Here is a 16,750-nt window from a genome sequence, read left to right as displayed (position 1 = left end):
ACTTTTACGCTTAAGACTAAAGTAGTCAGTTGAATAATTTCAAATTTAGTTGCGGATTATGTAATGGTTCTTGAATTTTGACATAACACTTAAATGGTCCCATTTAATTTGCCGTAACAAAGTTCAATACGTTGCGTCCTTCTCCTCGACATGACATTGTGAACGATCAATCCAGTAGCAATAATTCTAAATGCCGAGCACTCTCCAACCATTAATTTCGTTAACATCATACGGTATAATGTTTAATGACTACATTAAATTAGAAAAGTTAAATTTTAGCTACTGATTGTTTTCGCTGCCATAAAAAAAACATCGATTAGAAATAAATCATGTTCATTATAAAACAACATTTTCAGTTAATCAGTTTAATCGATGGTAAAAAAAAGTAACAAGAAACCCTTAGGTCTCTCTCCAACATGAATATACATGCTCAGATTTTTTTTTTAAAGAAATCATTTGCAACTTTTACAAATAGAAAAATCCTATATATCTCTCGGATGAATAAAGTTTGATATGGTAATAAATACTATGATAAAACTATAATATCTCTAATAAAATATTTCGAAAAACATCAACGTTTGATAGAGTAATGGTTATAAGAAAAGAAGAGAGCTTTGCTGATAGGACAAAAAGAAAGAAAGAAACGGCGACGAGGTGCCGCGACAAGTTGGTGGAGGAAGTGGGAAACACGTGTGATCATATCACTCTATCTCTTGTGTCTATCCTCATACACATCTTCTGATCTTCATATTGTTGTTTGTATCTCTATCATTTGTTGATAATGTCTAATATTTATATTTGAAAACTAATGTTTGAGAATTGACGAGAGACGTTTACGATTTTTATCCTCTAGAACTAGAACTCCTACATCGAGAGCTCATCTTCCCCGTTATACTAGCTAATGAATTTTGAACATACAGAAAACGATATAACCACAAACAATGGATGAAATGTATGACAACACTGAACAACATGAATAGCAAACAATAAACGAAATTTCCGAATCATCGTTTATAATACTTTGCATATATAGACTTAAGGTTTAATATCTTATACACCTAAAACCGTATTCTAGGATATATAGTTTGAGCTTAGAAGTATTTGTTCATATGTCGGGAATTAAGTAGATATATAATTGGATACTGGATTATACGATTGTAAAGACCATTAACAAAAGACCAGTATAAAAGATAGAAAAGGAGAGAGCGTCTAGTTTTTATTCCCTTCACAAAAAATGTAATTTTTTTCCACACAAAAGTTTGTATTTTTATCAGATGGCTAGCATGCATATCTTAATAATTTTGTTAGAGAGGTCAATATGACTATAGTTATACATTCCAAGTTTTTGACCTTCGTCCTCTCAGCGTATAGAAGAGCCATATATATATATTTAGAATTTTGATATGTACTCATACATACACACATATTATATATAATGTAGATAAGTCTATCCATTTTCTTTTTATCCATTGGTTTAGATATGACAAATTCAAACTAGTGAACGTAGAAATTTAGATTGGAGAACGAAATATAACACTGCCTATATTTGCTATCTAACGAAATATAACACTCCCTTAAGTAAATAACAAGCAAAAAGTTTGGCAAAAGATAGATAAAAAACATGCCAAGAACCTTTGATTCTAGATTCTGGACTCTTTGAGCATGTTTAGCTTCCAATCTTTTCCTCTTGTGGAGGAGAAGGAGAGACGAGCGAGGCCCATAAACAAAACTCATCATTCCTTCTTCTTTGCTCTGTCATAAAGACAAAAACTGGTTGTTCCCCGCACCGACGTGAACTGCAAGAAATTGGAGGTTGGAAGATACTTTTTGGAATTTTTGTTTTAACAGTGGACTGTCATCTTTTATATTAAGAAAACAAAAAATATAATAAGCCCAACAACAAAAGTAGAGCCAACAACTCAACATAATTAAAGAATCCCAAATAACAAAAGAACACGTGTCGTTTTAAGAGAAAATAAATTTTTGAAAAAGGAAAATTTGTTAGAATATAAAAAGAAAAAGAACCGTTGTGAGTCTGTAATGATTTTTTTTTCCCCAAAATAATTGCAGAAAAGGAAATTGGTAAAAATAAAATTGGAAAAAGAAAAAATTTCCTTTTCCTAATCCTATTTTTGATGTTAACGTTATTATTATATGAGGAGGTATCGGTTTGGGTGCAGCGGTAGCTCTCTACTATAGTACTATGCGTCTTCTTATATCACAGGAATGGTAAATATAAACCTACGATTATTGTTGGAATCAACAGCTGACTTTCCGCTTGGAGGTACGCTCGTTTTAAACCGTAATATCACTATTTGTAAGAAAACTTAAGTTACACAACTTTTAAACGTGGTATAAACCTAAATCAATCTTGCAGAAACTTACTGCACAGTATGACATATGATTATGGGTCCCCAAGCCTTGCTCCATAGTTACCAATCTTAGTTACACAAAGAAACTGTATATGTATATTGTCATCTACAGATCTACATTACAATTTAGATATCAGTCACAAGAGGATGCTGATTCTTCTTAATTTTTTTTTTTTTTTTTTTTCTGTGTGTGTCACAGCTGATAATGTAGTTCCCTTCTAATATGGATACACATGTGCTGACACTCTTCGTATGGCTGGATTTCCAATTACGTTTATACCAATCGAAGGGTCTCTAAACATGAAATTAACTTCACTGTTTATTTGATTTAATTTACTACTTGACCTTATTTTTCTGAATCTAATTTTGAGGTTATGCCTTGTGAAGGGATCATTATCCAATCCTTCCCCAAGTAATTGATGATGTTCGCTCATGGCTAACAACAACTCTCCAACTCTAAGGTCAATAATGCTCACCACTGTGTAGAGAAAGGAATTGGAGAACAAAAATATCATACAATATACTACATTCATTTTTAAATTTCTCATTTTTTGTTCAAAATCAATAATATATGTGAATATTATATTATATTAACTACATTTAAACAAAACTAATTACTTTATAAGATCTAAGTTATATAATTACCTTGACATGCAACTTTGATGAGATCAATTTACCTAAAAAATGNAAAAAATTTTTTTTTTTTTTTTTTTTTTTTTTTTTTTTTTTTTTTTGTATTCATATGGTTTCTATAGATTATTGGATTGTGTTCCACTTAAATATGTTGTTTTGTTTTTTTACGCTTTAATTTCATATTGTAGACCAATCAAACAAATACTTTTTTTTTTGGTCAACCTGAAACAAATACTAAGTGAACAAAATATTATTAACTACTTTAAATAGATTATGCCTCCAGTGAAATGTTTTTATGAAATAAATTGTGTTCCACCCGATTTAGTATAGGATTTTTGCCAGCCATCCAACTTTTATAAAATGTGTGATTTTGTCAACTTTTAATATTAAGATTTTTGTTTCATAAGGCTCGTTTTTTGATTAAAAAAAAAGAAAAAAGAAGCACTCATTTCTTTTATAAATACACAATGTTCTTCCCTTGCCTTCTCCTATATCTTTAAACATCTGCAAATGAATTTATGAGATTTTGGGATGGGTCTCGATCGATACTAAGGTGAGTGTCGATCGACACCATTAATTTCCGGTTCGACCGGTTTGTATTAAATCATCGAATTGGAGCGGTTTGGTTTAAGTGAAACCCCAAACCGAGATATTAAAGGTTGAAAGTCAACTTAGGTCGTGAGGATTAGTGTTGTTTTCCGTACCAAAGAGAAAATAGAGAGACGGAGGAGTTCCTTTGAGTGTTCTTGAGTTTTCCAAGTTGTTTTTGAGAGATCTTTCTTGGTGAGTGGAGATCTGAGACTGGAAACGTGGTAAGAGCTTGTTGGGAGCTATTTTCGTGAGTTTTAGAAATAGATTCGTCATTTTCAAAGGTGAGTGCATGACCATGGCTGATCTAAGCTTAAGAATTATATGTTTTTGTGTTCTTTTAGTTGTGTGATTGATTATTTGCTTGTTTGTGGTCGATTCTTGGTTTCTATGGCCTTATATGGCTTTTGGGAGAGCCTTGGTCGCATTGGAGGCGTTGGAGGACGGATATCTGCGCTGGAGCTTCAAGGAAAACGATGCTCGGCATCATTGTCGGTCGATGGAAGGTCGCATAATCACGGATGTGTTAAGAACTGTCTGGTTTGTTTGTTTTGTGTATTGATTGTGTTTGTCTTTTCGCTTGCATATATAGCCGAGTAGATGGGAGGATCGCCTCACTGAGTATTTGTGATAATACTCACGCATCTCAATTGTTGTTTGTGGTGTACATGTATGTGACGTGAAATCATGACGATGAGGAGGAGGATGATCTAGGCTCTCGATTGTGTGTTGATAGTTATGTTATTATGATTGGAACCTTGTATAGAAGTATGCTAGGTTGTTAGATAGAATGGTTAGGATGATATTGTATTAATGATATATATTGGAGATGATTATTGTTATATGTTTTCCGTGCATGTTATTGGTATTATGGTGGGTTAGTGATGGTTATGTTGTGGGTTTAATTAAGTAGATGAGATGCTTAATTATATATTATATAAAAAACGGGTCGGTCATTTCAGTTGGATAGAATTGTTACGAATGATATCGTGTTGATGTTTTATCAGAGTTGGTTATGAGTTATGTTTCTGCTGTGCATGTTATTGGATATTGGTTTATTATTCGTATTGGTTGGTTAGTAATGTTTATTTAGTTTGTTTAATTAAGTAGTATGTGATGCTTGATTAATACAAAAAAAACCGGGTCATGTTGTTTCACCAATAAAACATAAACTGTATTGCAATTAATACATCAAAGTGTATTAAAATGATGAGTGTTATTTTTTTACATCAATAAGTTTTTTTTTTCTGGCAAAAATTATGAGAGTTACATATTAAAGTATTAATACATATACAATAAATTATATATCTATTATAATAAAGAAATAAAGAAAAAAAAATCATTATTTTGGACAATATGCTACACAAATTAAAGAATAAATTGAACATCTTATAATGTATAATATCAAATTATAGTTTGTCTTAAATATAAATATAAATAAGATAATGTATGTCATATTCATATAATAAAGTTAATTGAAAAAATACACTAAAAATATTAAAGAGAAAATGACACGTGTTGCAAGAAGATAGTGCCAAATGACAACTTCTTAGAACTTGTCAAAAAAGAACCTTACTAAAATGTCAAGTATGTCAAAAAAATACATTACTAAAATGTCAAGATATTTCAAAAAGGACATTGCTAACATGTCAAGATATTGTTTTTGGATATTTTTTATGTATATAATTTGAGAGGAATGAGTTCCTCTTGTTAGTTTTTTTAAGTATGAGATTAAGAAACTTTACTTTATTATAGAAAAATAAAGATATACACTAAGATAATGTTAGTTGAATAAAAAAAAATATAGAATTTAGAAATTTATGTAAAGTTTGAGAGAGATATAAGGGTTATTGAGATGTGTGTCTTTTTTTATAGGGAAAATTAGAGTTAGAAACCTATTATAAATTCATTATTTAATTGGGTAGTCAATGCACTAATCATTATATCAATTTATATTTATAAGGAGTTACATAAGTTATATGAGAGTTACAAAATGTAATAAACACATATAAATTTTATTGTTATTAGTCATTTATTACAATATTAATAGTACTATGGAAGTTACAAAAGTGCCAACATATAACATAAGTAAATAATTTCAATAAAATGAAATTTAGTACCTTAAAGATGTATATGATTATTAATATGAGAGTTAAATATATGTGATAGAATTTGAAATTTAGTAAAATACGTGAGAAGGTTCACCAAAAATACATTTATTAGTTGTTTTAAGTTTATTTATTTTTAGTTAATATAATTACAATTATATGATAGGAATCTCAATGTAATCAAATTAATATGAAAGTTACAAAATATGTGATAGAATATGAAATTTAATAAAAAAATGTGAGAAAGTTCATAAATACTTACATTTATTATATTTCAAATATAAATTGTTAATGTAACTAATAATATCTGATAGGAATTTCAAGCAAAACAAATAATATATTTATTATAATAAAGAAATTAAGGAAAAAAAATAAAAGAGAAAATCATTATTTTGGACAATATGCTACACAAATTAAAAAAAATAAATTGAACATCTTATAATGTATAATACCAATTATATTTTGTCTTAAATATAAATAAAATATTGTATGTCATATAAAGTTAATTGAAAAAAATACACTAAAATTATTAAAGAGAAAATAACACACATTGCAAGAAGAGATTGCCAAATGGAAACTTCTCAAAGAAAAAGAAAATTCATTATTTTAGACTATATACTACACAAATTAAATAATAAATTAAACATCTTATAAAGTATAATATCAAATTATATTTTGTTTTAAATATAAATATAAATAAGATAATATATGTCATATAAAATTATTAAAAAAAATATACTAAAAATATTAAAGAGAAGATAACACATATTGCAAGAAGAAAGTGCCAAATAACAATTTCTTAGATCTTATTAAAAGAGAACCTTACTTTATTATATAAAATATTCTAGATCCACTATCATAATAAGATGATCTTTTAATAAATAATATTTTTTCATTCACTGATAAGACTTTATATCTTAACACTCCTATTATAAATACGCAATACATTCCTCTTTAAATCTCCATCTCTAGCTATTGCAATCTAAAAGTTTTTGAAAGAAAGTGATTATTTGATCAAAAATATGGATTTTAGTATGTTTTTCCTTCTTCGTTAATTGTTCATAATTTGTTTTGTAGTTACATCTCTGTTTGGAATTGATATACTAAACTTTTACAATATATACAGGTAGTGGTATTGCATGTGGAGACACAGAAATTGTATGATCACAAGGCCACTATAGTCTGGCTTCACGACATCGGGCATAATTGCAAAGAGTAACACAATCACATGCTTTACTTTTTATTTTATTTATATATATGATTTGTTTTTTTCAAGTATCTAAGTCACTTATTTCGTTATAACAAAAGTTTAAAACCAATGACATCTTCTACTAATAGAGTGATTTATAATTATTTCTGAAAAGTATTTTTAAAAGTTGCCTTTGACATGTTCTACAAATATTATGATTTGATTTGAAGTGTTATTTGTATATAACTTTTTTTTCTTTTTAGTATTAAAATATTAGTGACCTGACAAGAATAATTAACAACTTTTCTCTGTCGTACAATGTCACATAAATTTCATTTGTTATGTTCTCACTTCGTTAAAGTTATATATACATAAAATCGTGTTCTTCTCTGTACTTGAAGTGTATCTCTGATCACTCTATATATGTCTATTCTTTCTGCATGCAGCTCAGCTGAATTTGTACGTCAATTGAATCTTCCAAATGTATGGATCCATGCAGATGTTAAATTTTGCTATATATCTGTTTTTTACTTTTAGTCAAATAGAAACAAATTGAAGTTTCTAATTAGAATTTATGATTTTTATGCATAGGTAAAATGGATTTGTCCGACTGCTCCAATACGTCCCATTACTTTCATGGGTGGAACACAAACTACTGCTTGTAAGATATACTACTCGGCTTTAAACTTCAGAAAGACACTAGTATTAATTAATGTCTTTTAAATTTTTAATTAAAAACCAATAATATTGTATAGAAAATTTTAGGGGCCGATGTCAGTGGAATTTATGAGAACATGGAAGAAGATATGGTTTCTTTCAATTCAGTTTTTTCGTTTGTTTTTAACCTTCTACATCATGAACCAAACAATGGTAACCCATAATCATCAACATTCAACACATAGCATGCTTAGTTTCATAGTATGCATCAAATTTTTTATATCAAATCTATTAATCCAATTGGTTATGATAGTCACGCTAGGACTAGGAGGTATCGGCTTGGGTGCAGCGGTAGCTCTCTACTATGCGTCTTCTTATACCACAAGAGTGGTAAACAGAAACCTACGATTTATTGTTGGAATCAACGGCTGGCTTCCCGCTTGGAGGTAGGCTCGTTTTAAACCGTAATGTCACTATTTGTAAGAAAACTTAAGTTACACAACTTTTAAACGTGGTATAAACCTAAATCAATCTTGCAGAAACTTACAGAATATAACAAATTATTATGGGTCCACAAGTTTTGCTCCATCATTACCAATCTTACTTACACATGGAAAATGTACGTGTATATTGTCATCTACAGATCTAGATTACAATTTAGATATCAATCGCGAGAGGATGCTGATTCTTCTTAATTATTAATTTTTTTTTTCTGTGTGTGTCACAGCTGATAATATAGTTCCCTTCCAATTTGGAAACAGAAGTGCTGAAATTCTTCGCATGGCTGGATTTACAGTTATTTTTATAGAAAACGAAGGGTCTCTAAACATGAAACTAACTTCACTTTTTATTTGATTTAATTTACTACTTGACCTTATTTTTCTGAATCTAATTTTAGGGTTATGCCTTGTGCAGGGATCATTATCCAATCATTCCCCAAGTAATCGATGATGTTCGCTCATGGCTCACAACATATTTCCCAGTCTAAGGTCAATAATGCTCACCACTGCGTAGAGAAAGGAATTGGAGAACAAAACTATCATACAATATACTACATTCATTTTTAAATTCTCATTTTTTGTTCAAAATCAACAATATATATGAATATTATAATATTATATTATCTTAATTACATTTAAACAAAACTAATTACTTTATAAGATCTAAGTTATATCTAAATGCTTGTCTATTTATTTATACCTTGACATGCAATTTTGATGAGATGTCAATTTACCTAAAAAAAGGTTTTCTTTTCTTTTATTCATATGATGTTCTATAGATTATTGGATTGTGTTCCACCCAAATATGTTTTTTTTGGTTTTTTACGCTTTAATTTGATATTGTAGACCAATCAAAAAAATATTTTTTTTGGTCAACCTGAAACAATAAGTGAACAAAATATTATTAACGTAATAAAAACTTCGATTCATATTTTTAATTTTTTTAATTTTACATATTCGTAATATTTTAAAATTATATAGTAGATGGGTTATAAATAATAATAATAATAATAATAATAAATAATTCCCTATATATTAATAGACAAGCACTCTCACAAAAAAACTTAGGTGTCGCGCTCACAGAGCTTTTTTTTTTCTTCGTCGAAGCGCTCACAGAGCTCATGTATCTTTTTTAATAAATGCTTTTACTTCTTATTATTATTTAAATAAGTATGCCATTGAAATATTGTGAGCCAATGTTTTTTCTATTAGTTTTTAAAAATAAAAGATTTAATCAACTATTAAATCCAAAAATGTATTTAATTATCATTTTTATAACCTATTTACTTATTAAAAATAAATTACATTTCACAAACAAGAAAAAAAATTATTTATTTATTTACCACTTTTATCATTTTTTTCATTGCGTTTTAAACTTAGGATTAATCTAAAAAATATTGCTTTATCTATTTAATGGTATAGTGATATAGATAATAATGTAAAACATAAAATATGTGAATTTGATTTTTAGAAACACAAAAAGACATCAAACTTTCTATACTATTTTAAAATTCTTTTCCAAATTCAAATATTTCACGGATGAAATATATTTTACAAAAAAAGAAACACAAATTTGAATAAATGAAAAAAACTTTACTTACGTATTTTGTTTTATACAAACAATTTTAAATCTCTAATAAAAATTTAAATTATAATATTTTATTTAAAATGATTTATTCGGTAGGGTTGGTACCTAGTAATAATATAAAATCTAGTCCTTATTCTATAAGTCACAAGTAAATTCTCAATTAATTGCCGCTCTCTCCATCTAACACCTGTCTTAAGTCCCAAATTATCATCTTTCACAATTTTTGCTTAACAAATTTCATTTTAAAAGTTAAAAAAAAAACACTTATTTTACTTTTGCCACAGAAAAAATAAAACACAAAAGATTAAAACTGCTAGGCCTCTTCTCCCACGATCTCCACTTGGCCTTAATTCGCTCAATTATGGAACAACAAGCTGATTTCATACTAAAAAAAACTCTCAATCTCTTCCTTTTCTCATCCCTCTTTCTGCTTCCTTTAATCGGGTATTAGAACTAAACCTCTATTCTGAATTTAGGGTTTTAATAGCTTTCTTCTTCTGTTTGTATTCAATCGATTTTCTTATGATATGGGTTTTAAAAGCTTTCTTCTTCTGTTTGTATTCAATCAATTTGATTTAGGTTTTAATAGCTTTCTTCTTCTGTTTGTATTCCTTATATAAAAATTACGACACAAAAGGATTACTTCTCTTCAACAACTGCTTCGACTCCCGCACGACCACGATTCCCACTTCTTCGCTTCTCTTTTAGTCTTTTTCACTTATGCGCTTCTCTTCTTCGACAACATGATTTCATACAAAAGCTTCAGTATCTCTTCCTTTCCTATTTCTGGTTTGCTCCAACTTTTCCGGGTAATTTTTTTTTTTTAAGTTCTTACATGTTCTGATTGTAGGGTTTCATCAATCACATATCTCTTCTTCTTGCAATTTACGAACTCTGATTTCTGGTATATTTTGTTCAACATTGCTTAATCAATCAATATCTATGTCTCCTCAAATTCTCTGTTTATATTTTAACAACCGGAACAAGTTTGATAAAGAACTTGAATTATATAAAACAGATTCATAACTTCAATTTTATTTAGTTTGTTATCCAAGTGTTTGTAGTCTGTTATTGAAGTGTTTTCTATTTCAAAAGCTTTCAGTTTACATGGTTGGCGGTTCCAGCACCACAACACCGGACCACAATGACACTTCTCCCTTCCTCTGTCTTCCAACCTTCGTTTCTTCTACAAGTTCTTTAGTTTGCTACTGAAGTTTCAAGGAATTTTGGGTGTTTTATGTCATTTATGTAGTTGTACATAGTAAATTTGGAACGTGGATAGGTTTTCTTCTAACATTTAAGCCTCGGGTTAGAGTGTGAATGATTCATCTCTCTTAGTTTGGTTTGAGATTGACATGTAAGCTTACAAGGTTTGATTCTGAGACTGAATGGTCGTGTTTGCAGGGTATTGATTTGATCGCTGAAGGTAATAGAAAAAAGACCAAAAGGACAGCTCCAAAGTGAGATGATGTCTACCCTAAGCTTATTGTCAAGGTTACAAATTCAGCAACGATCTCTCTCCTTTGTTTTTGTTTCCCTTATTTAAAGTGGCTTTTAATTGGGTGAGTCTTAGTGAGTATTAAGATTTATTTTGAAGTTTTGTAGCTTTACCGTTTTATGGTAAGGAGAACTCAGAGCAAGTTCAATTTTGTGTGATATTGAAGAGGCTTTTCTCTATCTAAGCTTGTGGAATGCGTGACTGGCAAGGTTCCATTTCGTTGAAACCCTCTCTCTTATGTATCTTTATGTTGAAATTGGTCTTTTAGATCATGAGTATTCTGCTTCATTTCTTTAGAACCAGTTTCCAATTTGTGAACCTAAAGTGGTTACTGATAATCCCCTGATTCACGAGTTTCAAGCCAACCACAGGAGAAGGTGTTCGGTCTTATTTGCGTATTGCCAAACAGTGGCAGGTGAGTACTCTTATTCAATTTCCACTACTCATTAATTAGTTTGCATTTTCTGTATACTAATAGAGATTAATTAATTATGTCTCTGGATTCTGGTTTTTGTGGTTCGGAGTTGTGAGAAAATTCCAGGGATGTTGCAGTTGGCTCTTGCTTTCAATCCGTGTGCTCGCTGCTGGTGCAAAGGTAAAACAAAAACTCTGTGGTGCAATCATCTCTATTTTTTTTCTTTTTAATTGACAGACATAGATATACTGAAACTTAGTGGATCTTTATTATGCATTTTGTTTTGATGTTGCAGGACAACAGCTGGCTATTGCGTTCATTCCGTGTGCTCGATGCTAATGCAGAGGTAAAAAGAACTCTTTCATGCATTCATCTCTCTTTTTTTTATTTTTAAATGACTGAGAGAGAAAGAAACTTTAGTGGATCTTATGCATTTTGTTTTGATGCAGTACTGAATGGTGGGACTTCGAGTGGCCTAGCATGCATGAAAATGTTGCTTAATGAGTCTCAGGCACATTGATCAGTCAAAACCTTAACTTTCAGGTCTGTTTTTTAAATTCTTTTTTTTTTCTGTCACTGATAACAACCGATGATTGATTGGTAGGCGATGATCCATACATATGTCACTGCTAACTTTTGTTTTGTCACTGCTCTCAGGCGATGATCCATAAGCCACTCTCTCTGCCCTTCATCACTCCAGAACCTGGTGAAACCTAATCCGTAAGAGGAATGATGCAAAGCCATGGTTCCTTATCTATCCAGAGTATCTTTCTATGGTCCAATTACTCGGCAAGGTTTGTTCTCAGACCTCTATTTTTATTATGCTTCAGTTTCCTCTTCTCTTCTCCATTTACTATCACCTGATGATTGTCTTCTCTCTCTTAGGTTCCGTTCCGAGCCAGCCAAGCAATGGCCAAGGAGATGGCCTTGTTAGCCTTCAACCGGGCTCTTAACCTCTCTAAACATGCAAAGGTTTGCTTTTGCTTTTTACATCTTCGCATATCATTTGGTCTCATTACTCACTTCACACCATTCTTGTTGCTTGTTGTTAGCAATTAATAGATTGAAAATCATGGATTGTTTTAACTTACTTTTATCTTGTGTTTTAAAGGTCCCTCCGGTTCTTGGTGTTGGGTTTAGGGGATCTTTGTTTGCCAACTTTTCTTTTCCAAAGCGTGGGTGGGGGATCACAGACAGGTTATGCAACTTTTTCTTATTAGCTAGCTAGGAGGTCTTCTGGGGGTTCCGAGCCAGCCAACTCTGCAGCAGCCAAGGAGATGGTCTTGTTAGTCTTCAATCAGGCTCTCAATTAAGCAATTTTTGTTGTTACTTATTGTTGTTTGCAATATTAATAGATTAGATATTCATTGATTGGTCTAACTTACTTTTGTCTCTTGTGTTTTAGGATCTCTCCGGTGTTCTTTGCTGTGGGTTTCACGGAATCTTCTCTCGTCCAAAGCGTGGGTGCGGATCACACACAGGTAATATTTGTCATCTTAATCTGATTCTGAGTATCATCAAGCCAAACCACAAGGCAAATGCTTAAGATAACTTTTTCTTCTTAGGGATCTTAATGTGATTCACGAGTATCACCAAGCCAACCACAGGAGAAGGTGATCTTCTTAGCGCATTTCCAAAGAGTTGAGCAGGTGAGTTATCTTATTTGATTTCCACTACTCTTTAATCAGTTTGCTTTTTCTTCAAGGGATGTTGCAGGACAACAGTTGGCTCTTGCGTTCCATCCGTGTGCTCGCTGCTGGTGCAGATGTAAATAGAACTCTTTGATGCAATCATGCGCTCTTTTTTTTAAAAGAAATTTTAGTGGATCTTATTCATTTTGTTTTGATGCAGTACAGGAGAAGGTGGTCTTATTTGCGCATTGCCAAACAGTTGAGCAGGTGAGTTCTTTCTTTTATTCGATTTCCAACTACTCGTTAATCTGTTTGCATTTTCTGTATACTAATAGATATTCATTTTGTCTCTGGATTTTATGGTTTCGAGTTGTGAGAAGGTTTCAGGGATGTTGCAGGACAACAGGTGGCTCTTGCGTTCATTCCCTGTGCTCGCTGCTGGTGCAGAGGTAAAAAGAACTCTTGATGCAATCATCTCTTTTTTCTTTTTTTTTTTTTTTTTAAATGACAGACAGAGAATGAAACTTTAATGGATCTTAATTATGCATTTTGTTTTGATGTTGCAGGAAAACAGTTGGCTCTTGCGTTCAATCTGTGTGTCTGCTGCTGGTACAGAGGTAAATAGAACTCTTTGATGCAGTCCTCTTTTTTTTTAAAGAAATTTTAGTGGATCTTATGCATTGTGTTTTTTGATGCAGTACAGGAAAAGGTGATCTTGTTTACGCATTCCCAAACAGTTGAGCAGGTGAGTTCTCTTATTTGATTTCCACTACTCATTAATCAGTTTGCTTTTTCTGCATACTAATAGATTTTAATTATGTCTCTAGATTTTATGGTTTGGAGTTGTGCCAACCTTCAAGGGATGTTGCAGGACAACAGTTGGATCTTGCTTTCAATCCTATGTGCTTTTTTCATATGATTGAAAATAAATACAGTATTTTGCTTAGGAACACAAATATAAAAGGTCAAGATCAACCTCAACTATGTACTAGTAGTGTCATTAGGAGTAGGACCAATCTATATATCAGTGCATAAACATCACTATCTGTCAATTTTCCAGATAATGATATACACAAATCTAAGTAGTTAATCAGAGAATAATATTTTCCTTAATTATATAGACAATGAAAAATTATCCTTTTCCCTAAAAACCTTTAATTATCTATATACATTTCGTTATAAATAAATAATTTTTGTTAAAAAAACTGTTTTTTTTTAATGTCCTATTCACCTATCGGAACAGAATAAAAAAGACAACCAACAGAACATAACCGATAAAATTCCCCGGCAAGAATCTTAGTGATACGGAGCCGTTTTGAATAGGATCTTCTGACTGTGTAAGTGAATCCAACCGTAATTTTGGGTTCGGGCCATATAACTTCAGTACACCTGCCACGTCATCATCCGTAAGGTCAACTTTTTTAGTCCTCGGGCTGAGACTCGGATACATAACCGCCGACTCCTGAGAGCTATGTCCTAACCCCAGCAAGTGACCAATCTCGTGAGTCGCCACAGACTCCAAGTCGACGGCCAGCTCGGGAGATCGTGTAAAGTCATCGTCGACTACCCATGTCTCCCCCGCGTCGAAGTGAAGCCTCCCGTTGTCCGGCGCGAATGCGTGTGCTAAGATCCCTAAAACACCGTCAAACGGAGACCCGTCACCGTGATCCCCGGAGTAGAACCCGATCTTCAAATCCGCCGCCGTGAAGTCATCGACTTCCTCGAAACTCACCGGAATCACGCTCGCCCAGTGCGAAAAAGCTCGCCGGGCAACGGTTTTGACGTCTTCTGACGTCAAGTAATCGACTTTGTGTGTTTTCGATATAGCGTAGGTTAGCCTGTCGCGGTTCCACTTCGGTTTACCGTTAATATACGTATAATGCGCCGTTGTGTGAATACCGTCGTCGTTGACGATCATGTGCGTATCGCTAACGCCACATCGCGGTAACGACATGAGAGTCACGGTACTCGTGTCGAGTCTCCCGGTTATCGGTAAACCGAGATTTTCTTGGTACAGAGAGATTGCGGATTTGAGAGAACCATCGAACACGTCGGAGAAACTTTCCGAGCCATCACCCACGTAACCGAAACGGTGGAGGTACCTTTTGAGCTCGGACACGCCGCTGACGTGGCTACCAACCTGGACGTTTACGAGACGATAGAAATCATGCCACGTGTTGTTGCTGACGTGGATTATTTGAGTTGCTTTTGCCGTGGATGATTCTTGTTCCGCCTCCGGTAGGTTTCTGGTGGCAAAACGTTGAGGGAAACAGAACAATACTAAGAGAAAACAGAGAGCTCTGTATCTATAGATTAAACTACGAGACATTTGTCTGACGCAAGATTCTTGGAATTTTTCTTGATTCAAATAAGAAGTTTATGAAAGTGTGAGAACTATAGATCTGTGAATCGCTTTAAAACAATAGAATGAAGATTTCTTTAAACTCTCTTTTGATTAATAGAAAATCTGTTTACAAGTTTGTTCTAAACAATTTCCTATTCTCTCAAAACTCTAATACCACAAATCTTAGAACTTTAAAGAAACCTCGCTCTCTAAGTTCTTAGTTTTTCTCTTTCTCAAAAACTAAAACTTAGTAGCTAGGTAAACTCTCTCTTGTTTGTGCTAAAGCTTAGCTCCAGCCTTAACATCCTATTTATAAAACTAGACATTGGTTTTACAATAAGCAAACTGCCTATTCTATTTCTAATAGGAATCAGACAATTTCCTTTTTCTTTATGGATAAATAAATTATCCTTTTTTTTCATATTTACATTAGGAATGTAAACATGAAACCTTCTGATCTTCTAGAAGCACCATATGCCTTCTAAACCTTCTCCAAGCATCCTGCTTCTGAATCCTTCTGTGCCAATAACCGACATAGCTAGTTTCCTTATCTTGATACTATGTCTTTGTTCAAGTGCTCTGTCCTTTTGAAGTAGTTCATTCACTTATTCAAATGCTGCATCTTCAGTTTATTGGAGGTAAAATGATGGAGAAGAAAAGGTGAAAAAGAGAGACAGGAAAAGGGGAAAGATATTTGGGCTTTGTATTGTTGGGATTGTTACGTTTTGAGTCACGTCTAAGACGGTTGCGTAAACCCTAGAGATATCGTGTATATAAGCTATTTCATAGCAGTTAATAAAGAAAGGCAGTTTAATAACCAATTCTACATATGTCATAAAACGAAAACACGTACATCTAAAGTTCAGTTGTGGCTGGATTCGGAATACAAGAACTATACTAAATCGAATTTCATTGGGTTGTTAATTGTCCTACTCCTTCTTAAACCGGTAAAAAAATCAGCTCACCCAACGAACCAACTTCCAAGTAGCAGTCAAAATCATAGATTCTTTTAGAGTATAAATGTACCCTCACGTCAGAATCTTAACATAACGTTATGGGCCTTTTTTCATACAAGCCTAACGAGTTGTAAATTCTCAAAGCCAAAGCAATGTTTGTATTGAGCATAAGCTAAGCTTCTACAAACACACATCTTTGCGAATAGAGAAATTAGTGACTAATCAAATCCTACACAACCTTGCTTCATATTGACATATTCCATAAGAAAAA

At 32.2% G+C, this 16,750-nt stretch overlaps 2 protein-coding genes across 16 annotated transcripts; one reads left to right on the top strand and one right to left on the bottom strand.

The window, feature by feature from the left end:
* Positions 9,926–14,292, top strand: LOC109127740. 15 transcript variants are annotated; one of them, XR_002034382.1, is made up of 19 exons: positions 9,926–10,079; positions 10,273–10,444; positions 10,738–10,943; positions 11,040–11,129; positions 11,233–11,342; positions 11,431–11,548; positions 11,658–11,728; positions 11,844–11,894; positions 11,998–12,091; positions 12,206–12,342; positions 12,434–12,520; positions 12,660–12,833; positions 12,954–13,029; positions 13,114–13,315; positions 13,400–13,446; positions 13,550–13,628; positions 13,746–13,796; positions 13,878–13,924; positions 14,007–14,292. XR_002034382.1 is itself a non-coding variant. In XM_019233273.1 (10 exons), the coding sequence occupies exons 5-10, from the start codon at positions 13,256–13,258 to the stop codon at positions 14,100–14,102; spliced, it is 360 nt and encodes a 119-aa protein (XP_019088818.1). In that variant the 5' UTR covers positions 9,926–10,079; positions 10,273–10,444; positions 10,738–11,129; positions 11,233–11,510; positions 13,254–13,255; the 3' UTR covers positions 14,103–14,292. The 15 variants fall into 15 exon arrangements, 2 of the variants coding, with proteins under 2 accessions (XP_019088818.1, XP_019088817.1); XR_002034388.1 differs by having other exon boundaries at positions 10,738–11,129; positions 13,114–13,161; positions 13,265–13,315; XR_002034387.1 differs by having other exon boundaries at positions 10,738–11,129; positions 13,114–13,161; positions 13,254–13,315.
* Positions 14,411–15,542, bottom strand: LOC104727542 (metalloendoproteinase 1-MMP-like). Its single transcript, XM_010446640.2, has one exon. The coding sequence runs from the start codon at positions 15,506–15,508 to the stop codon at positions 14,411–14,413; it is 1,098 nt and encodes a 365-aa protein (XP_010444942.1). The 5' UTR covers positions 15,509–15,542.

The sequence above is a fragment of the Camelina sativa genome, chromosome 11 (genome assembly GCF_000633955.1).
Source record: "Camelina sativa cultivar DH55 chromosome 11, Cs, whole genome shotgun sequence".
Classification (NCBI taxonomy): domain Eukaryota; kingdom Viridiplantae; phylum Streptophyta; class Magnoliopsida; order Brassicales; family Brassicaceae; genus Camelina; species Camelina sativa.
Note: the sequence above shows the minus strand (reverse complement) of the source record. Positions and strands in the feature narration are given on the sequence as shown.